We start from the raw sequence: 22,445 nt of genomic DNA, 5'->3' as shown, positions 1-22,445 counted from the left end.
TGCTCTTTGTCTCTTATGGGGATCCACTGGAGCACTCTCCCTGCTGATGCCCACGGGTGCGCTCGTCCTCACCTTCCAGTTCATTGGAAGACAGGTCAAGAACACCCATGATTTGTCCCAACCCACAAATCTGATGATTCCTCAGTTTCTCCCCTTGTCAAATCGCTCTCCATGATTGAAGCCTGATCTGATACATGGTCCCAAATTAGGTTTTGACTCAGCAGCACATGCGAGCTCTTGGCTTGTAAAAATGGACACTTATAGACCTATTCTTAACCCAGTGTGCCTGGAGGTCAAGTGATCTGTTTCTGTTCAGTTTCCAAGAATGAGAAGGTGGAGAAGGTCCTATCTCTTCTTGTCTCGATGGATGGTAGGCTGGCTCCATCACGCACCTGCAGAGACCCCTTCCCCTTGGGGTTGTTCCATGCCCTCATTAGCCAGGCATACCATCCTGCCAGTTGCTACTCAAGCAATGTGTCTTTTATGAAGTTTTCTCTCTGATTTCGCTACCTGGATGTCCCCTATCCCTCCTCAGACTTCTCACAGTATCTGGTCTGGGTTACTCCTTCATACCTGGCCTGCTGTGCCTTGTATGTCCAGGGCTCCCCCAACAGTCTATATGCACCTTGAGGGCAGTGGCTGTTTTTTCTTTGGTCTCAGTGTTATTATAGCTGGCCTCTCTGTAGTACACTAAGATCTTACCTATTCCATCTCATTTGAGCCTCAAAACAACTCTGTGAGTCTGGGGCAGTGATTGTGCCCATTTACAGATGGGGGAGTTGAGGCTGAGAGGGTGAAGTAATTTGCCTAGAGCCACCAAGATAGTGAGAGTCTGAGGGAGGATTTGCACTCAGGTCTTCTTGACTCTAAGCCCAGTGTTTCAGCCACTGTGCCCCCCACCTTGCTCTGGTATCCCCAGGCTTTGAACTCCTAAGATGGATTGCACTGAGTTGGCAGTCATGAGTTTCTCCATCTCTAAATGAGGGCATTGGACCTCCTCTGGCTGGTCTCCAAAACCTGTGAACCTAGGAATGGGAAGTTCTGAGAGACCTCTGGAAAATTCCATCCATCCAAGGAAGCAAGCAAGCAATGACTACCCTCAGGGATCTTAGAGTCATGATCTAGGATTCCACTCAAAGGATTGACTCTTTGGGGCTCTTCAAGAAATTCTAACCCAAGATGGGTGTGGTGTTTGTTATGTCTGTTAAACTGAATGACATCGTCATAAAAAGTTGATTTTACAGAGATTGGAAGGGCAGGTGGCTGGAGAAGCTTCATGAGGAAGATGGCGCCTCCTCTGAACATCTAAGGGAGGTTGGCCTCCAGAGGGGAGGTGAAGAGGAACCTTCCAGACACCAGGGGTTCAGGAAGAGGGTGTTAAATTTGGGGAACAGCAGAAAGGTAACTTTGACTGAAGGTAGACTGTGAGAAGGGTTGTGTTTATGAAGTCTAACAGACTGGGTGAGGACCTTAAAGACCAGGCTGAGAAACTGGCATTTCATCCTTGGGCCAAAGGAGCCAGGGAAGGGTTTTGGGCAGGGAAGGGGTTCAGTCAGGCCCATGGCATAGGAAGATCAGGTCAGCAGATTCTATGTGTGCACGTTGTCTTCCCTGACAGATTACAAACTCCTGAGGCCAGGGACTGGTTCATTTTTTCTTTGCATGCCCAGTGCTGGGCACGCTGTCTGGCACACAGTAAGTACCTGCTTTAGAGATGTTTGCTGGTTGACTGACTGATGGGAGGGCGAATTGGAGAGGGGAGGAAGCCAATTAAGAAGCATTGCAATGTTCAGTGAGAAGTGATGAAGGAGGGCTGAGGGGTGGATTGGCTCCCCAGATTCCTAATGTGGCCATGGGGAGGGGAGATGTAGACGGACCACAGGACCCCGGGAACTGGAAGGAAGAGATTAGAGAGATCCTACTGCCCCACAGCGGCCTGGGGACCTTTAGTAGAGAATCAGCACAAATGTGACTGAGTGGCCCCTGGCGTCTCCCCTCCAGTCCTGGAGGAGGCTGTGAACCCGTCTACTCACCGGAAGAATCTAGAGCTTCACTGTCTTCTAAGTCAAACCCTCCTGCAAAAAATGGATGAGACACATGGTTAAAACCCAGCAACCTAACCCCACCTCCCTTCTTCATTTCCCAGAAGGTCTTGGAGACACGTTCACTGTCCTAACTCAATATGACCTTTGCATTCTGCTCTCCACACCATCTTTAGTGTCTGTTTACCCCTTGTGTGTGTGGGGGGGTGTTCTCTGTTCTGTGGACCATGCACAGCTTCTTCTGACAAAGATCCTGCCAGGTATGGGGCTCCTCCTCCCATTCAGGAGAGGCTGCCTAGCACTGGATGGAGAGCTGGTGGAAATTCCCAGGAAATCGAGCGGTTCTGAGCTCACCTCAGGCTCTGAGATTTCTACATCTTCTTGGGTGCCAGGCAGAGCCTTAAAGTCGAGAGGAGGCACACATGTGGATGTATGGGTGATAAGGTATACAAAGAGGATGTGGGGGCACAGAGGATGATGGGCTGCACAGAGGATGTGGGGGGTACAGAGGATGTGGGGGGCACAGAGGATGGTGAGGGGAGAGAATGTAGGGGGCATGATAAGCTGCCCAAGACCCCCGTGGGTCGGTTCTTCTCAGGGGCCATGGACACATGGAGCTGGCTACAAGACGAGGGATGAGGGTCACTCTTTCCACCCGGACCATCCCCACTTGCTCGGCTTTTCCCAATGCTCTCTCTGGCAGAGTGGATAGAGGGCTGAGGTTGGAGTCGGGAAAGCTTGGGTTTAATCTTGGTACTTTCTATCAAAGGAGACATTTCTGAACCTCAGTTTCCCCACCCCTCAAATGGGAATGATCCTCTCTTAGACCCCTCTCAGAGGTGTCATGAGCATGAAATGAAATGATGGATGTGAAGTGTTTGCAGACCTGAAGGTATTCACAAGTGCCAGCTGCCGGGCTGAAGCCCTCTCACCTCCAGGAAGCCTTCCCAACTACTCTGGCCTCTGGGAGGCCTTGGATCCTCTTTTTCTCTCTTCTATCCTGGTAACTGTCTGAACCACACTCGGGTCCTTCCTCTTATCTGACATCTGCTGAGATTTCATGTTCTCTTCTAAGACCTGGAATGCCCTGTCCCCTCACTGTTCCCTGTCTGACTTTTTTCTCTCCCCCTCCACTGAGTGTCTCGATGGACTTCAACTTTTCCTAGACAAGCCCCGGGAGTACAGAAGATGGCCTCTCTCTGGGCAGAAAAATGGTCAGCATAAAACCTCTCAAATTTCCAGCCAGGATTGTTTAAATCAGCCAGAAGTCTCAATATTTTCAAAGAGGCCAATTCTATTTCTTTCAGCTATGTCCCATGACTCATACTAAGTCATTGTTGCCAAGTAGCTGTACTGTGGGGACCTGCTTGAACAAAACAATAGGAATCTCATGTAATTAGCACGTTGGTGGTTTGTATGCCAACAGGTGCAGAGAAAGTTTGCGGGAGCATTTTGCTCTATTAAGTGACATTAAAAGGCCTGTTACAATCTTACCCACACTATTTATTATCAAATTCCTTCTTGGGTCATGCGCAGAACAGATGTCCAATACCTGTTTGTCACATTAATTAAAAGACCACTAGAAGAAAGCTTTACTAAAGTTATTAATCTTCTCAATCAGCTTATCTACTGATTCCCCAGGGTTTTCTAAGTGTGCTGTGAGTAGGGATAATGTTGTCTTCTAGCTGAGGTCCACCCCTTCCATTTCTTTCTCTTGCCTTATTGATAATGTCAGCATTTCCAGAACCATGTCGAATCCTAGCAGGGAGAATCACAGGACAGTGTTAGCTGGTCCTCCTTTGGATGACTTGGAATGATGGAAGATCTAGAATGGAGTCTGAATGGATGAGATGCTTCTGGGTTTGTACCTCTGCAAACAGGTCTAAGGTCACTTAACATGGGAGCCAGGACTCCAGGGTTCAGGGTTCACACAGGCCCACATGGGTGGTACCCCATGCCCAGGGAGCCCCTTGATGCTGAGAAAGGCAGTGTCCCAAGGTCACAAGGGGGCAGCATCAGACTGGACTGTCATGGTGTCCTGGGTCTTGTGAAGATCTCCAAATGTCCTCACTGAGGATTGCTTCCTGATCTCCAACCAGGTTAAGTCTCCTGGGAGCTTCCCAGACAATATCCCTGTCTCCCTATTCTCCCATCCCTCACAAGTCCGGCCCAACTCTCTCTGTTCCCTCAGTTTCACTTTCAATCTGCATGTCCCCTGGAGGCTAGGGAGACCTGGAGAGCAGAGACCTACCTAACATGAGGCTTTGTCCCATGTATGACATCTGGTGGGGAAGGAGGCTGCTTCCTGCAGGTAGCAGTTATACTGTCCTGGCTCCTGGTGCCACAGACCCTCCCTCCAAAAGGATGAGAGTTGGACTGCTCATTCTCCCAATGAGAAGGTACCCATAGTTAGACTTTTTGCCCCACATGACATCCCCTACTCCAGCCCTGCAGGAGGGGGACCCTGGGAAGGACCAGTCCTGGATACTCTTTGGCATTCATGATATTCCCCATCTTCAGCAATAACAGAGATAGGTAGGTGCACGTACCTTCATTGGCAATCTGAAAGAGTTCAGGGCAGCCGACCTCTACCACCTGACCCACGATGGCCGGCCTCCAGCATGTGAGGTTGTCCCACATCCCAGGGCAGCCTGTATAGGGAGGGGGAATGGGAGGAGAGAGGGACCCAATGATGTGAGCAGGAGGGGCCATTGCCATCCCTGCCCCATACCCAAGGCACCCTGGAGACCAGCACTGCTGGGCATGCTGCCATCCTGAGCCTGGCTTCAGGGAGCTTCCACCAAAATGAAGAGCCACTCAGACTCTGGGGTGCAAAGTTGAGCAAGGCAGACCTGCCAACATCATGGTGAGTGTTACCCTCAGGCTCTGTGGCCTGGTCACTGGCCCCAGACCTGGAATGTTCCGCCCCCCAACCTCTGCTCCTCTGAAGACTCTTCTCCTTGAAAGTGCATCCCAGAGGTCACTTCCACTGTGGGCCAGAGCTCAGGTGGAATTCCTAGGGTGCTCCAAGGAGGGCCAAGCTTCTCCCTGTGTCATCTCCCTGAGTCCCCAAACTCTGAAGGCTGATCCTTATTTACATGGGTTACTGCCCTCCTTTTGTGGATGAGGAAAGGGTCAGACCATCATGACCGAGCATTTAGGTACAAAGCACCTACTGTGAGAGAGGCTTCCTGGGCCAGGTGCTGGGGATGAGCAGAGCCTGCCCCAAAGGGTTCATTTCTAGTGGAAGAGCCAGCCCAGACACAACTAGATGTGTAGAAGATGCTTCCATGAAGTAGAAAGTAGAGGTGACAGATGATCTGAGGGGAGCCTGTAGTGGGAAATGACTTGGGGAGGGCTGTTCCAGAGGTTCAGGGACCTTGGGGAGGCAACCAGGCCTCCTTGGAGGGGGAGTGGACTCCATCAAGATGGAAAAGGCCCATGTAGCTGACTTGTGGAGGTTTGTAGAGGCTTTGACGGGAGTGGAGTCACGGACAGGTGAGGCACCACAATCAGGAAACTTGGAGGGTTCAGCTATGCAGGGTCCTGTGGAAGCCTGTGAGATCTCCAAGGGAAAGAGGACCGACCCCTCCAGTAAGTGGGGTGACCTGGATGAGGATCTGGTGAGGAAACCTGAGGAGGAGACCTAGGGGAGAACTGTGTCCTGTAGAGCTAGAGAGGAGCTGATCAGAGCCAGGCAGGGCTAAATACTGAGGCCACAAGCATGTGATGGAGCTGCGCCTGCTCGAAGGGAGCTCCCACTGTAACTGAGGGAGACAGCACAGATACAGGGGCTCAGCTGCAGGTGGTGTGACCTTGGCTCAGTCCCTTTCCCTGGCCAGGAGAGTTTCTTCCTTCAGTTCTTCTGTAGCATGAGAATGGGGAATCTGATACACTCCAAGTCCTCTGGCTGAGCTGTCAGTGATCCTCACCGAATTTGTTCTGGGGATGAGTGCTGCTCGAGAGCAGGCACTGCCTTCTCTCTGTATTCTGGTGCCTAGCACACAGCAGGGGCTTGATAATATTTGTGGGGTGGTGGTGGCTGAGTTACCGCAGGGGTCAGGTGGGCACCTCGGTCACCCCTGGGGTATCTGGACTGTGGCAGAGGAGACCAGGGGTTGAGGGTTGGCTCTTTCCTCCTAGGAATCACTAAATGTCTGCCTTGTTTGGGTGTTTGTATTTTTGGTGCCTAGCACACAGGAGGGGCTTAATAAATGTTTGTGGGGCAGTGGGTGTTGAGGCTGGTCTGGGACTACTCTGGCCCCACAGGACAGAGGCAGACAGAGCATGATTTTGTGCTGACCAGGGAGAACTGTACCCACATGGACAGTTATTTTAATTGAGCTGGAGAATGATCAATTATTTAAACAGAGGATGCTGTAAAGAGTTCCCAGGTACCTCATGGAAAACAATGAATGAGCTCAGCTTTGGAAACTATCCCAGCCCCAGCTCTGCGGATTGGCCTGAGGTCCAGAGACCAAGTGCCTGGCCTTGACATCCCCTAGGAGCAGCCTGTATCAGTTAGAAAGACAGTCCCCAGCCTGGCGGGGCCTTCCCTGCAGCATTTAATGTGGGTGACCCCATTTTTGTCTATGGGTAGAGGGAGCACTGGTGTCATCCTCCTCCTCTCCCATATCCTTCCTCAGCAGAACTAGCCCACAAGTTTTAATGACATTGTCTTAAGGACATTCAAGGCTTGGAGAGAGCATCAGCAGGGAGAAGTAGACAGGGCACTGTCCTGGGTTGTAGTCTCATCCCTGCCCCTGTGTGGCCTTAGCCCAGTCACTTTCTCTTCTCTGGGGCTTGGTTTCCTTATCTGTGCAATGGGTGGGCTAGTGGCAGCCCAGTGCCCTCCCTACTTAACATTGTAGGCTTGGGGCCTGGCTACCTCTGAACTGGCCAGACAGGAGAAGCCCACTCCTTAACCCTGCCGGCTCCTGGAGGACTGACTGTCAGGCTGCTAAGTGACATCCCAGAATTCTTCAACGTGCCTGGGGGTGCTTTGGTTGGCTGTGGGCCCTTCTGCCCTCAAGGATCACCCTGCATTTGCCAAAACATCCAGAAAAGGTAGAGAAGAGGAGCAAGAAAGACCTGCCCACCCTCTGCTTGGCCCCTGATGGTCCAGCCCAAGCCTCTCTCTACCTTGCCTGTGGCAGCTGCATCCCTGCTGCCACTGAGAACGCAGTAACAGGTTAATGAGCTCTTGGACATCTGCTACCCTGGGGAAGCCGGGCCGGCCAGCCTGCGGGCTAACAAGGCCCTAATGTGGTCTGAGCCAGCGGGGACAGCAGGGACGCCACCCCCGCAGGCGCTGGGGACAGGCAGCCTCTGTTGTAACATGGTTCTGAGAAGGAACCCATCGTCTGCCCCAAACTAGAACCCGAGGCGTCCAGGGTCCCCAACGGTTAGGGACCCCCGACTAAATATTCCGTATTTGGATTCCAGAAGGGTATCTGACTCGATGGGAGGCCATAGGGGGACCTCATGGGTTCAGAACGATGGGACTCACGAGCCCAAAGAGTCTTCTGCCCTTAGCCCCGTTGGGACTGACATTTTTATCAGTGATTTGGGCGAAAACGCAGAAGACATCTTTTAAAACCGGGTGAATGAAGGCGGCGAGGGTGGGGCGACAGAATTTAGATCCCCCCAGGTCCGGCCAAATCTAATAATACAAGAGGGACAAACCACGTCCTCTGTGGAGGTCTACGTCTCAGGATGAGGCCAGGGCGCCGGCAAACATCCCCGCGTCTACTCCATCCTTGAACCCGCCCTCTGTCCACTCTGCGCCGCCCGGAGCTGTCCACCCAGCTATCTCCCCCTGGCCCAGGAGAAGTCTCAGGAAGTTGTGGACTCTTCCGCCTCCCCTTCCTCTTCTCCCTCCCACTTCCCAGCGTGGTTCCCACCCCTCTCTTCTTTCCCAGACACTCTCTCCTTGTGCGATTCTCAGCTCTCCCTCCTGATCTCCCGCCGCTGTAGGCTGCCCTCTCCTCCTCCTTCTCCGTACCTGGGAGGCTGACGTCTGGCCCCTGCCTGTCTCCCCGCTTTTTCACCACCCGTGGGTCATACGCAGCCCGTCACTAGCTGGCCCCGTTCTCCCATTCGCGCTCCTTTATTAAGCTCCGAGGATGTATTAGTCTACACAGGGCTTTGGGGACACGAAAACAGCAAAGGAACAGTGCCTACCCTCAGGGACCTTACGTTCCCCTAAGTGCAAATAAAGCAATACCAAGGGCACGGTCTCTCCTGCCTGGTGCCCTCATCCCCAGAGCCTCCCGGCCTGCGATCCCATCTCTAGACCCATGGGCTCTTTCCCTTCTCCAAGACGAAGCTTGGGTACCGCCTCTTCGATCCAGCCTTCCCTGGACCCCCCAACTAGAAACGGCCCCTCCCTCCCTCGCACCCCTTCGTGACGCCACTTGAAGCTCTCCGGCCATTGTGCTCTGTCCCTTGTGAATTCGATTCTAGGTTTCGGTGTCCCTGTGTCGGCGTGAGACCCTGGTTCACCAGCCACAGTACAGCATTGCTCTGGAGGGGCAGAACGCCCTCCCCATGCAAATTAGATAATCGCGCCTGAAACGGGCTGCAAACCTCAAAGCGCCAAGCGGGTGCCAGGGCTTGTTTTCATCATCCTTCTGTTCACATTCGCCGTCAGGAAAAACAGAAAACCGGAGCCACATGCCCATGGAAGGATGGCGCCTTGGAGAGCCAGACAAAGGAGGTGGCTGCATGATCTTAGAGCGGATCCGAAGGGACAGGAGCGGTCCCTTTATGGGCCGCTTGGTCACCGTGCCTGGCCAGGCTCGGGGAGTGTCTGCCAGGAAGAAAACGGCAGCTCTGCCCAGCTCTGATGGAGAGACTGAAGGGCCAAGGAAGCGAGGACTGGTCTTTTGGGGCTTCCGGGTACAGGCGGGCAAGACCTGGGTTCAGACTCTGCCTTAGTAGCTGTGGGACCAGTAAGTCACTTAGCTCTGTTGACCTCAGTTTCTTCTACTGTAAAACGGGTTCATAACAGCACCTCCCTCCCAGGGTTTTTGTGAGGACCAAATGAGATCATATTTGTAAAGGACTTGTCACTGTGCCTGGCACACAGTAGGCACTATAATGCCTAGTCCCTTCCCATCCCCTATCTCTGCCTCTCTTCATCATGAAGTGTCAGGACCCAGGGACCACTAAATGACATCTCCCCCAAATGAAACTGACTCCCTCAGAGGACAAGAGTTACCATCTGTTTACCTGCACAGGAGTCATTCAGAATCAGCCCCTGTGCATATAGACCAACGAGTCAGAACAAAGTTATCAGAAAAGACATGGATGGGACAAGTTGAAAAACTCCATCCCTCCTCCATGGGGCCATTGATGCCCCAGAATGAGAACTAGATAAAGGGAAATCCTCACCCTAGACTACCATCATTTCGTTTTCAACATTTACCTCTGCTTCAACAAGTCAGAGTCACTCTCCTTGCCAAGAGAAAATATGTACCAGTTAAGAACAACACTGGCACATCATAAAGTTTCATTTGTATGGCAGACTGTTCCAGACCATATCCCCTCAATAAAATAGCAAAGCCTGGGAAAGATCAGTGATGTCAAACTCAATTAGAAACAGGATCTCTAAACTGCATACAAAGGTCCTTGAGGTCACATGTTGACTTAGAAAAGCATATATTAACATCATCCATGTTATATGGTATTTTAATATATTTTGTTAAATATTTCCCAATCACATTTGAATATGCTGCACTTGAGAGGTTGCAGATGTCTGCAGAAAGCTTGGTTTAAAAATCAGTTAAGTGAAATCATTCTAATAACATTTAGAGACAAGATGGAAGGAGGAAAACTGGTTGATGAAATGTAACAGATTTGCCATAATTTCTACAAGTAATCTGTTACCATCACCAAGGACTGTGGAATTCAACACCTTGATCCATGATATGTTAAATGAGAAAACAGAGAGGGGACAGAAGAAGATAAAAGCAGGAAGAACCTCTGGACTGGTCCAAGTCCACATGGAAGAAATCTCCATGGGAGGCACAGTTTTGAAAGCTTTCAGGGATCAATTCTCAAGGCACCTATAAGAAGGGAAGATGCCAAAATACTGGAAAAAATAATGGTTGAAATTATTGAAAAAAGAAGACAGTCAATATGACAAACTGATGACAAAAAGAATGACAAAAATAGGAACAGTTGCATTGGAGAGATCATTGTGAAAAGGTGTATTATTAGTGTAGCTGAGAATTGGCACAGCCTTTCTGGAAAGCAATTTGCATTTGTGCAAAGAAAGGGACTGAGATGCCTAAATTCTCTGGCCTAGGGATTCCACTGCCATGATTATCCCTCAAACAGGTCAATGCTAAAAAACCAAAAACCCAAACGGAACCCAACACACACCTGCCAAAATATTTATAGCAACACTGTTTGTGGTAGTGAAAACTGGAAACAAAATAAATGCCCATCATCTGGAGAATGGCTAAAACAAATTATAATGGAAAACCAATTCACCGTGAGAAATGGTAAATACGAGGAGTGGAGAGAAACATGGGCAGGCATCTCAACGGATGCAAAGCAAAGTGAGAGAAGCAGGAAAACACCCAAATCACTATGAAGTGAAAGAAAAGGAAGGAAAAGAGCAACAAAGGGATTAAAACTGAATGCTGCAAAAACACCCTGACTCAACTTCTCTGCAGATACCTTGGCAGTATCGACCAACATCTCACATGAACTGAAATGTTGTTGTTTGTCCTTTGTTTTCAAAGAGCACCAATGGCTTCCCAGGGGATATCTTGGCTCCTGGATACATTGGATTTAGGAGAGGCAGAGCTGCACAAAGCCATGGGGCTCACTTTCTCTTCCCAAGCCATCCACTTCAGTGGCAACACAAAAGTCAAGACAAGTGATGATGACGAATGTCCTGGGATGCAGAATGGGATGGCATCTTCCATGTCTGACCAAGCTCAAAGCACTCCATAGTATCTGCTTCAGCCACCTTCATGGCCATTGGAACAAACTGTTCTTATCTACCTCTTTCTTTAGGGGAAGGCTTCACGTGCTCAGTATAGACACACCTCTAACTTAGGTTGTCTACTCCAAACATAGCAAGATAATTCAAAATGGGTACATGACTTAGACATAAAGGGGGAAACCATAAGCAAATTAGGGGAGCATAGAGTAGTTTGTCTATCAGATCTATGGATAAGGGAAGAATCTATGACCAAACAAGAGACAAAGACCACTACAGGGTGTAAAATGGATAACTTTGATTACATTAAATTAAAACATTTTTGCACAAATAAACCCACACAGCCAAGATTATAAGGAAAGTAGAATACTGGGGGATTTTTTTACAGCAAGTTTCTCTGAGTAAGGCCTCATTTCTCAAATATATAGAGAATTGAGTTAAATTGATAAGAATACTAGTCATTCCTCAGTTGATAAATGGTAAAAGGCCATGAACAGGAAGTTTTCAGATGAAGAAATCAAAGCTTTCTATAGTCATAAATCACTATTGATTAGAAAAAGGCAAATTAAAATAATTCTGAGATACAACTGGGACAAAGACTAATGAAGTTTTGTCAAGATAACTCACCGTTTATAGCAAACACTCTTTTTCAGCAACCCCCAAAATGATTCTACACGTGGACATCACCCAATGTTCAATAAAGAAATCAGATGGATTATAGACTTTGCAGCAAAAGGTGGAGAAGCTCTATGCAGTCAGTCAAAACAAGTCCTGGAGCTGACTGTGGCTGAGACAGTGTGCTTTTTATTGCAAAAGTCAGACTTCAACTGAAGAAAGTGAGGACAACATCAGACCATATAAGTAAGACCTAAATAAAATCCCTCATGAATATGAAGTGGAGGTAATGAATAGATTTAAGGGCTTAGATCTGGTAAATGGAGAGCCCAAAGAACTATGGACAGATTTTCATGATATTGTATGAAAGGCAGCAACAAAAAACATTCCAAAGAAAAAGAAGAGTAAGGAAGTAAAATGGTGCCTGATGAGGCTTTAGACCAGCTGAGGAAAAAAGAAAAGGAAAATTGAAAGGAGTAAAGGAAAGATAAACCCAACTGAATACAGAATTCCACTGAATAGCAAGGAGAGATAAGAAAGTTTTCTTAAATGAAAAATACGAAGAAATAGAAGAAAACAAGAGAATGGGAAAGACAAGAGATCTCTTCAAGAGCTTTAGAGACATTAAGGAGAACATTTCATGCAAAAATGGGCATGATAATAGGCAAAAATGGTAAGGACTTAAGAGAAGTAGAAAAAATTAAGAATAAGTGTCAAGAATATATTGAAGAATTATATCAGAAAGATCTTAACGTCACCCTAAGCACAATGGTGTGGTTAATGGTCTAGAGCCAGACATCCAGGAGAAAGAAGTTAAGTGAGTCTTAAAGAGCATTACTAACAATAAAGCTCATGGAGGTGATGGAATTCCACCTTATCTATTTAAATTCTAAGGGATGATGCTGTTTATGTGCTGCACTCAATATGTAGCAAATTTGGAAAACTCAACAGTGGCCACTGGATTAAAAAAAGATCAATTTACATCTCAGTCCTAAAGAAGGGAAGTGCCGAAGAATGGTCAAATGACCCAACCATTGTGCCTATTTTACATGCCAGAAAGATTATGTTTAAGATTCTACAAGCTAGGCTTTATCAATATGTGGACTGAAAATGACTAGAAGAACAGGCTGGTTTTTGAAGAGGTAGAGGAACCAGAGACCAAATTGCTAACATTCACTGGCTTATGGAGAAAGCAAGGGGGTTCCAGGAAAAACATCTACTTCTGTTTCATTCAATACGTTAAAGTCTTTGATTGTATGGATCATAATAAAATGGGGTAAATCCTCAAAGAGATGGGAGTGCCAGATCATCTTACTTGTCTCCTGAGGAGCCTGTATATAGGCCAAGTAACAATAGGTAGAACTGAACATGAAGCAGCTGATTGGTTTAAGATAGGAAAAGGAGTACAATAAGACTGTTATTTATTTATTTAACTTATATGTGGAGTACATCATGTGAAATGCCAGGCTGGATGAATCAAAAGTCAGAATTAAGGTTGCTGGGAGAGAAATCAATAATCTCAGATATGCAGATGACACCACTCTAATGGCAGAAAGTGACAAAGAATTAAACAGTCCCTTGCTGAGGGTTTGAAAGGAGAGTGTAAAAGCTGGCTTGAAGGTGAACATCAAAAACACTAAGATCTTGCAACTGGTGCCATCACTTCCTGGCAACAGAGGCAGAAGAAATGGAAGCAGCATCAGATTTAATACTCTTGGGCTCAAAGATTCCTGCAGATAGTGACTGCAGCCATGAAATTAAAAGACACTTGCTCATTGGAAGGAAAGCTATAGCAAATCTGGGCAGCATACTAAAAAGTGGAGACATCACCTTGCTGACAAAGGTTCACATAGTCAAGGCTATGGTTTTTCCAGTAGTGATGTGTGGCTGTGACAGTTGGACTACAAGGAAAGTTGAGTACTGGAGTCGATGCTCTTGAATTATGATGCTGGAGAAGACTTTGGAGAGTCCCTTGGACAACAAGAAGGTTGAATCAGTCAATATTTGAAGAAATTAGTTCAGAGTATTCTTTGGAAGGACAAATACTGAAGGCAAAGCTTAATACTTTGGTCACATAATACATTGGTCACATAATGAAAAGATGGGACTCATTGGAAAATGAGACATTGGAGAAGATTGAAGGCAAAAGGAAGAGAGAATGGCAGAGGATGCGATGGTTAGTGTCATGGAAGCAATAAATGTGAGCTTAGACAGACTTTGGGAGATACTGAAGGATAGAAGAACCTGGTATGCTGTGGTCCATGGGGTCACAAACAGTCAGACAAGACTGAATGATTGGACAACCACAGAGGTACCACTTCACACCTATCAGAAAAGACAAATGTTGGGGGGGATGTGGGAAAAAGTAGGGAAAATGCACTCTTGGTGGAGTTGTGAACTGATCTAACCAATGGAACTATTTCCAAAAGGCTATAAAACTGTATGTACCCTTTAACTTGGAAATACCACTACTAGGTCTATATCCCAAAGAGGTCAAAGAAAAGGAAAAAAGACTTATTTGTACAAAAATATTTACAGCAGCTCTTTTGGTGGTGGCAAGGAATTGGGAACTAAGGAGATGCCTATCATTTGAGGAATGGTGGAACAAGTTGTGGTATATGGTTGTCATATGTTGTGTTACAAGAAATGGCAAGCAGGATGGATTCTGAAAAACCTGGGAAGACTTACAACTGATGCAAAGTGAAGTGAGTAGAACCCGCAGAACGTTGTACATTGTAACAACAATATTATATAATGATCGACTGTGAATGACTTAGCTATTCTCAGCAATACAATGATTGAAGACAATTCTGAAGGACTTCAGAGAAAAATACTATCCAGTTCCAGAGAAAGAACTGATGGAGTCTAAGTGTAGACTTTTTTAAGACCTTATGTTTCTTGTTTTTGGTCTGTGTGTGTGTGTGCGTTTTGTAACTTGGCTAATATGGAAATGTACTTTGCATTACTACACATGTATAACCTATATCAAACTGGGTCAGGGGAGGGAGGGAGGAGAAGAGAGAATCTGGAACTCAAAAATCTGAAAAACGAATGTTAAATTTTTTTTATACGTCATTGGAAAAAACAAAATATGAAAATCTTATAATTCAAAAAAACTAAAAAAAGAACTGAGGGACCATGTGCATGAAATATTGCATATTTATCAGAGGATTTTTAAAAAAAATAGCTTGGCTTCTGGGAACTTTTTCCCTTTCTTTCTTTGTAAAAGTTCATCTCTGGGAATGGGGAGAAGTACGCTGGGAAATATAAAGGCTGTGAAAACAAGGACTATCAATAAAAATGTCCTTTTAACAGAAGGTGTTTAAGAGAGCGCTAATAACCACTTTCTTGTCTGTAGAAAATTTTTATGTGAGATCTACAACTGTATGGAGGATATTCCAGTTGAAAATGTGAGAACAGGCAGGCTTTGCAATTCTTTTAAATGGCAGAACACATTTTCACAACCAACAATTAATATCTCCCACAAATATGTTGATTCTATTTCTTGACTGATAGCACAACAGAGATGATGGTTATTCAACGATCCTGTGATTATGACCATCAAGCAGCGAGTCCTATGTTCTCCTGCTTTGTTCACTTCTGCCATGAAGTAGGGAACCCACATGGACAAGGCGTTCCTCCTGGGATGGGGAGATCGCAGCCCCTCAGTGAGCATCGTGGTCACTCGGGGAGAGATCCATCCAGCAATCCATATAAGACAGTCAGCGGATGAAGAATGCCTCTTGTCCAGAATCTCCCACGTAGACAAATGGACCCCCCAGAGCATGTCGGTGAGGACACACATCTGATACAAATGGTGGATGAGGGTGGACAATGCCACCTCGTGGACAACCAGAAGTGATGCAGTGGTGGGTCACTGTGGGATTCAGAATTGTGGATGATGGGACTGATCTCAGCATGGAGGGACGTGTTTTGTAAACACCTCTGCTGTCTATCCTTGGCCCTGTGCTGTTCCTACGCCCCAGTTCTTTCCTATGGCTTAGATATGGAAAGTGCAGATGATAGAAAGATGGGTGGCATAGCTGAGAAGGTGGAAGTCAGCTTTGGGAGGCACAGGCATCTCACAGAAGGAAATCATCAACTGAAACCAGAGACTTCTCCCTGCTCAGCAGCTGAGAGAGACAGAGAGGCCGAGGCCAGGCAGGTGCTGGACGCAGGGCTGACACCCTGGAGGAGGTGGGCTATGAGGAAGCGGGAGGTGGAGATAAGGAGGGAGACCATCCAGGCCTGGGGCACAGCTGCCACAGGGGCATGCAGTGCCCAGAGGCCAGAGTGGCAGGATTCCAGAGGGGACAGAGGGAAGGAGGGTGTCTAAAGACCAGAGATGGAGGAGGGGCCCGGCAAGAGAGGGCTTTGAATGCCCAGTAGAGGGTGTTGTATTTGATCCTGGAGGGAATAGGGAAACCCTGGAGGTTACTTATTTAAGAGATTAATATAATAATAATAGTATATAAATAAATAGATTATTTAATGGGACAGGACTCACATAGTCAGACCTGAAGCCGAGGAAGGAAAGTAAACACGTGGAATGTCAAAATTGGGCTCCCCAAACCAGGAGCTAGGTGATACAGTGGGTGGAGCACTGGTCTGGGAGTCCGGAAGACCTGAGTTCAAATCTTGCCTCAGGTACATCCTGGCTGTGTGGCTCTGGGTTCTGCTGACCTCAGTTTCCTCATCTGCTCAATGGGGTTACTAATAGCCACCCCAGTTTGTAAAGCATTTCGCAAAGCTAGAAAGGCCACATGAAGCATCTATTTGGATGATTCCTGTCACCACCACTCCAAAGGATGGATTCTGGAGGCCCAGCTCAGCGCACACCCTGCCCCTCACCTGGGGAGGATTCATTCAGCCCCATCATCTCGTTGGCACGCTCGATCTTCTCCAGGCACATGGCCTCCTCCTTCTTCAGAATGCAGTCGGGGATGGCAGCCGCCTGTGAAGGAGAGGGGTGGTCAGATGCCAAAAGCCATCCATAGCTCAGTCAGTCTGTAAACCCTAGTGGGTATGGGGTGGAGGCAGAGACCCGGGCTTGGGTGAGTGTGGCCCCTTTCAACTGCCAGCAGCAGCAAGAGCAGCAGGAGGGAGGGAGGGAGATGAACACAGAAGCAAGCTACCTTGGTGGGGAAAGCGTGGCCCATTCTCATCTGCTTCTCAGAGCCTGGGGTCAGTAGCCTGGAGCCCACAGACCTCCATCTCTGCTCCTGCCCTCAGCTCCAGAATGATGAGCTGGCCCAGGGTCCTGCTCCTCCCTCAGCCACAAGGAGCCATGCCGGGGACCTTTCACACCCTCACTCTGTTTTCATGCTGTCAACCTCAGTGCTTGGCAATGGAAATTGCCCTGAAATCATGGTCCAAGGTGGGATGGGGGTGCACTGGGGTGTTGTGCAGATAGGGGCCTCAGGCCCAGGGACTGCAGAGTTCAGCATTCAAGGCCAAACTCAGGTGCTTCCTCCTTCAGGACGTTGCCCCAGATTGCTGAGTGTGAATGAGCACCCCTGGGGGCACCATGCAGTCTGCCTCAGGCCCCAAGAATGCCTGTATCAGGCTGTAGGAGTAGTGTCCAGAATCATAGCTATGCCTCTGCTGCCTCAGCTTAGGTTCCATTTTATCTGGTAGTGGAAGGAAGGCATGAAGGCATGCCCACTTTGGGGTGGATGCGAAGGAGCTTTTGGGGAAATCTGCCTTTAAAAGCCACCAAGGCAGCAGATCTGCTTCTACTTTCTTCTCTGGTACCAATTCACCATGTGACCTGGGCTGTCACTTAGTCTGCCCACCTGTAAAATGGCACTACAAGATCTGATGTGGGAGAGGACAGGCCTGAAAGGTGCCCATTCATGGACCAAGCTCTGGGACCAGAAGACCCTCTGAAGTTATCCAGGACAATCCTGCCCAGGGTCACTCAGGCAGAAAGGGACTGGCTCCAGATGGAAGCCCAGAGTCTCCCCATTCCCTTCCCCACCTTGGTGTCTAGCTCCAGCACAGGGTGGGAAAGTCTTTGGATTAGCTCCCACATCCCTTATCACTTCAGTGCCCACATGGGCTCTCTCATTTGCTGCTCAGCTTCCTTACAAGGCAGCCATGTACTCAAAGGGGACAACTGCAACCCCACGGGGGAAGAGATTCTCCAAGCCCCAGCAGGGACCCCCAGGGCCTATGGGACTGGTTCCTTTCCCTCCAGCCTCCATGTGGTCCCCAGGCAGTGAGTGGCTGGTAGGGTGGCTTGGGCCAGGGTGGGCAGGGCCAAATCCCTGGGAGGAGAGGTAGGCTAGGCTGTGGTTCTGGGCACTACTCCCACGACCTGATCTGCCTTCCTAATGAGGCCTATTCAGGATCTCTCAGAGGCTAATCACCTCACCAGGGCTGGGGACTTTCCCAGGGACGGAGAGACGCCAGGCCCTGGGGGGTTCCCATGGTGGCTGGGAAGCCACACTATCCCCAACTCTCAGCCTTTTTGGGGACAGAGGCAGCTTCCTGCTAGAGTTATATAGTGGCGGAGGGGAGGACAGGGAGATGGTGAGGAGAGAGAGGGATTGGGAGGAGGGGAAGATGGGGAGAAATTAGAGAAATGAGGAGGAGGGGAAGAGGGGGAAGCAGGGGAAATGGGAGAAGAGGAGAAGAATGAGGGGTCTGTGAGGAAAGGGGTCCTCTGGGGTTGTATGGGGGTGGTGAATTGGTGAAACCTCAGGGAAAGGAGAGAGCCTGGGACCTGACCTGCTGTTCCTGTATGACTGAATCTATGTTCCTGTGGTGTGTGTGTGTGTGTGTGTGTGTGCATGTGTGCATGTGTGTGTGTGCATGTGTGTGAGTGTGTGTGTGTGTGTGTGTGTGTGTGTGCAGGGACTTAGACAATTGAAGACAAAGTGTGAGAGGGGTAGAACAGGGTTGATTATTGGCCAGTTCAAAGAAGAGGGGGAGAAGCCACTAGCAGCTTGGGGACCAGGGGAGCTGCCCCTGAAATAGATATCTGAGTAGAGCCTAGAGGGCAGGGGAGGCCTCAGGAAGTCAGTGTCTCACCTCAAAGTCCCACAGAGCTCAGAAACTGAAGTAGGCTTAAGGGCCAGGGCTGGGCTCTGTCACTGAAGGCTGTAGGGGGTTGGTGGGCAGGGGAGGTAGTCTCCACAGGCCAGTCTGCTGAGTTCAATTTGGAAAAAGAAGGATAGGAGGGGAAGTGGGGTGTGGGATCAGGAACCAGGGAGTCCCAGCTCACAGCCAAGATGGCCCATTCCTCAGACCTTGCAGAGATCTGCCCATCACTCCGCCATCATTCCAAATCACCCTAACAAACAGCGATTGGCTAAAACTCTCCTGGGACCCTCCCCACTATCATTCCATGTGGTTCTAGAAATGATAACAATAGTAATTAGGCAAGAGAAAGAAATGGAAGATCTGCACCTTGCAGATGACTTAGAAAACGCCAGAGAATCAGCAGAGATGACAACTGAATGCTTACCATGGGCAGTAGCAGGAGGGTGAAGATGGTGACTGCCATGATGCCTGCCTCTTGTCTTATCCAAGCAGGATGTTCAGGAGGGTGGAATCCCAGATTGGAGGTGTTCACAGATCTGACCCCTGCAAAGAAAGGTTAAGACCATCAGCCCTGGGGCAGTGAGAGTATGGGGAGAGTGAAGACATCTCTGCTTTGAGAACAAGCCTCTGCTTTTTTGCCCAACCTTCAAGACCAACCCCCCAGTCTGGCTCCAACTTCTTTCTTCAGCCACATCTTCCAGGGCTCCCAGTATACACTCTCTGATCTGCCCTGGGGAAGGGGGAAGGCAGGGATTGACGAGGTACCTAGACCCCTCTTTTCCCACTACTCACTCCTTCCTCCCTCCTTTAAATAGTGCTCTCATTCATTCATCCAGCATAGCTTGGGTGCCTGTGATTGGACCAGGCACCCTGACTTAAGAGACCTCTTTGGAGAGTGACTGAGGGACAGTTTATGAGGCTCATTCATTTTGGAATCTCACAAGAACCCTGCCTCAGCAGGGGGCAGGGGGCCTGGCCCAATCCAATCCAACATTTCCTAAGTATCTCCTAGGTGCCAGACATGGGGTCTACAGAGGCAAAAAGAAACAGGAACAATCCCTGCTATCTGGGACCTTCCATTCTGTCTGTGAAGTTCACAATATTGGTAGCAGCGCACAGCTCTATTTATTGGCTCTTGTAATTCACAAACCCTTTCTTCACATCAATGACGGTAAGCCATGATGCATCACGATAACATATAATATGTTGTAATATGTAAGTAAAGTGGTCTAGTGATAGAATTCGGGAACTGGAGTCAGGAAAGAAGTGAATTTAAATTCTTCCTCAGGCATTTAGGAGCTGGTGAGACCAGCACAAGCACTTAACCTGTCTGCCTCAGTTTCCTCATCTGTAAAATGAAGGTGATAAAAGCACCTTACCTCCCAGGGTTGTGACGAAGAGCAAACAAGACAAAGCCCAACTTAAAGTACTGTATTGATGCTAGTTATTCTAATAAGCTAGAGGGAGCACCAACCTGCACTGAGAGAGTTTCCTGACCCCAGATTTTTCTGTACCCATGAATCATGCTCCAGTCTCTTACCTCTATCCTAATTTGACATGATATAATGCAATATGCTGTAAACAATAAAGCATTATTCTCCCTATTATCAGATGAAGGAACTGTGGCCCGTGGAGGCCTGGGGACTTGCCTGCCTGTGGTCCCCCAGGCCAGGAGCAGATCCAAAGACTCTTGGTTCAGTACCCCCTCTGCTGTACTATTCTGGGTCTAGAAGAGTCTTCTCTCTATTCTTCATCCCCCAAACCTCAGGGTTTTTCCATCCAAATCATACCCCCTTGTCAAGGCTTAGTCTTCAGTCCAGGGATTAGCCCAATGTCCAGCATCCAGCCAAGGCTGAATATATGTCTACTGTATGAATGAATGAATGAATGAATGAATGAATGAATGAATGAATGAATGAAGGCTCTGAAAGTGGAGTCAGGGCATCTGGGTCAGACAACAAGGGGACCTCAGAAGGTGGAGTGGGCCAGGAAGTGTTCCCAAGAAGAGGGAACAAGGCTGGCCCTCCGTGCTGAGCCCTTGACCCCTCTGGGGTCTCCTTGGTCTCTCATAAGCACACCCAAGGTCTGCTGGGACATAGAGGGTGAAGAAGTAAAGAAGGCAGGGGTATATGAAGGCCCTCCCTGGTGTCATGGCCCCCAGTCCCTCCCTGGCTTCCTTGTCTAGGCAGGGGACAAACACGCTTCTCCCTTAATCCAGTTGAGATGAGACTGTTAACCTGATGGGGTCATTAAGAGGGATTTTTATATCAAGCAGTAGACTGTATAGAGAACCCTGGTTCTGGAGTTCAAGGGCCTGGGTTCAAATCCCACCCCCAAGCTTTCTACCTATGAAGCCTGGGGCCAACCACTTCATGTTAGTGAACCTTAGCTTGGTTATCTGTAAAAAGGGAGCAGTACCTCAAAGAGTGATTGGGAGGCTCAAATAGGACAATGTATGCAGGCAAAGCCTTATCAAAACATTCTATCTTGTTACAGGGACAACTTAGAATGTCTGGGCCCTAGAAGAGACTTCTGGATCTGGCAGGCTGCCTGGCGCATAGCTGGTTTAGATGGGTGGAGAGAAGGTGGGATAGTGGGGTAGAAGTCCTAAGTGTGTGTGTGGTGGGGTGGGAAGGTGAGAAGAGTGGCTTATCTTGGCTGGAGTGGAGGGGCACAACCTATGGGGGAGAGCAGAGGGAGGAGGTGGGTGAGGAGCCAGCTTAGGGGAGGCTCCATGGCTAAGCTTGAGGGCAGCTGCCAGAGGAGCTGTCCACGGTCTGCTTGCTGCTATCCCTTGGCTGCTGGACAGTGACCAGGAGCCAGAAGGAGTCAGTTTAGGGATAGGATGCTTTGTCCCAGCAGCCTGGGCAAAGGGGTGTTGGCCTCCTGCTTGGGAAGTCCAGTCTCGGTCAGTGTTGGTCCTTAGGGCCTGGCTGGGAAATGTAATTATGAGGCTATGGCTGGCTGGATTTTTATTAAATTATCAGAGAGACAGAGTTGGAAAAGGAGATGGAGACACACAGAGGAAGGGAGAGGAAATGAGAGAGAGATACACAAAGAGGCAGAGGCAGAGACAGAGAGGACCCAGAAAGGCAGAAACAGAGAGAAGGAAAGACAAAGAAAGAAAGAGACAGACAGAGGAGACACACAGAGTAAGAGATAGAGAGAGGGAAAAACAGAGATAGAGACAGAGACAGATAGAAAGAGGAAACACTCACATAGAAAGACAGGGAGAAACAGAGAGAGGGAAAGATAAAGATAAAACATAGAAAGAGAGAGACAGACAAAAAGAGGACAGAGACACAGAAAGACAGAGTGAGAATCAGAGAAAGGGAAAGACAAAGAAAGACAAGCAGAAAGAGGAAAGACAGAAAGGAGACAAAGAAAGAAGGAAAGAGAGATAAAGAGAGACAGAGACGCAGGAAGAGAGGAGAAAGAGAGGCACAGAGAAGAATGAGAGAGAGAGAAAGAGACAGAGAGAAGGGAATGAGAGATAGAGACACAGAGTGAGAGGAGACAGACAGACACACACACACACAAAGAGAGGGACAGACAGAGAGCAGAAAGAAAGAAAGACAGAGACAGACAGATAGGCACACACAAAAGATAGTGCTGGGCTGAGGGAGCTAGGTGGTCTGTCCTAAGGACAGCATGCCAACCAGAAAGCCAACCACTGAACCCTCTCTTCCTTTCTCTTCCTTTGGTGGGTATGCAGGGACTCCACAGGCAGCTGGCTCGCAATCATGACCTGAACTTCCCTCCCCGAGCCCTTGGCTGCCTCACCT

At 48.5% G+C, this 22,445-nt stretch overlaps 1 protein-coding gene across 1 annotated transcript in view; it reads right to left on the bottom strand.

Moving 5' to 3' along the window:
• ADCYAP1R1 (ADCYAP receptor type I) overlaps positions 1 to 19,199 on the bottom strand; it is a 57,126-nt gene extending 37,927 nt beyond the window's left edge. The window contains exons 1-4 of the mRNA XM_072599200.1: positions 19,085 to 19,199; positions 16,465 to 16,567; positions 4,592 to 4,693; positions 2,034 to 2,075 (exon numbers count right to left, since the gene is read on the bottom strand). Coding sequence (XP_072455301.1) covers positions 2,034 to 2,075; positions 4,592 to 4,693; positions 16,465 to 16,567; positions 19,085 to 19,123 — 286 coding nt within the window. The 5' untranslated portion in view covers positions 19,124 to 19,199. The remainder of the gene's footprint in view (positions 1 to 2,033; positions 2,076 to 4,591; positions 4,694 to 16,464; positions 16,568 to 19,084) is intronic.
• Positions 19,200 to 22,445: the final 3,246 nt, after the last annotated feature.

The sequence above is a fragment of the Notamacropus eugenii genome, chromosome 3 (assembly GCF_028372415.1).
Source record: "Notamacropus eugenii isolate mMacEug1 chromosome 3, mMacEug1.pri_v2, whole genome shotgun sequence".
Lineage (NCBI taxonomy): Eukaryota > Metazoa > Chordata > Mammalia > Diprotodontia > Macropodidae > Notamacropus > Notamacropus eugenii.
Note: the sequence above shows the minus strand (reverse complement) of the source record. Positions and strands in the feature narration are given on the sequence as shown.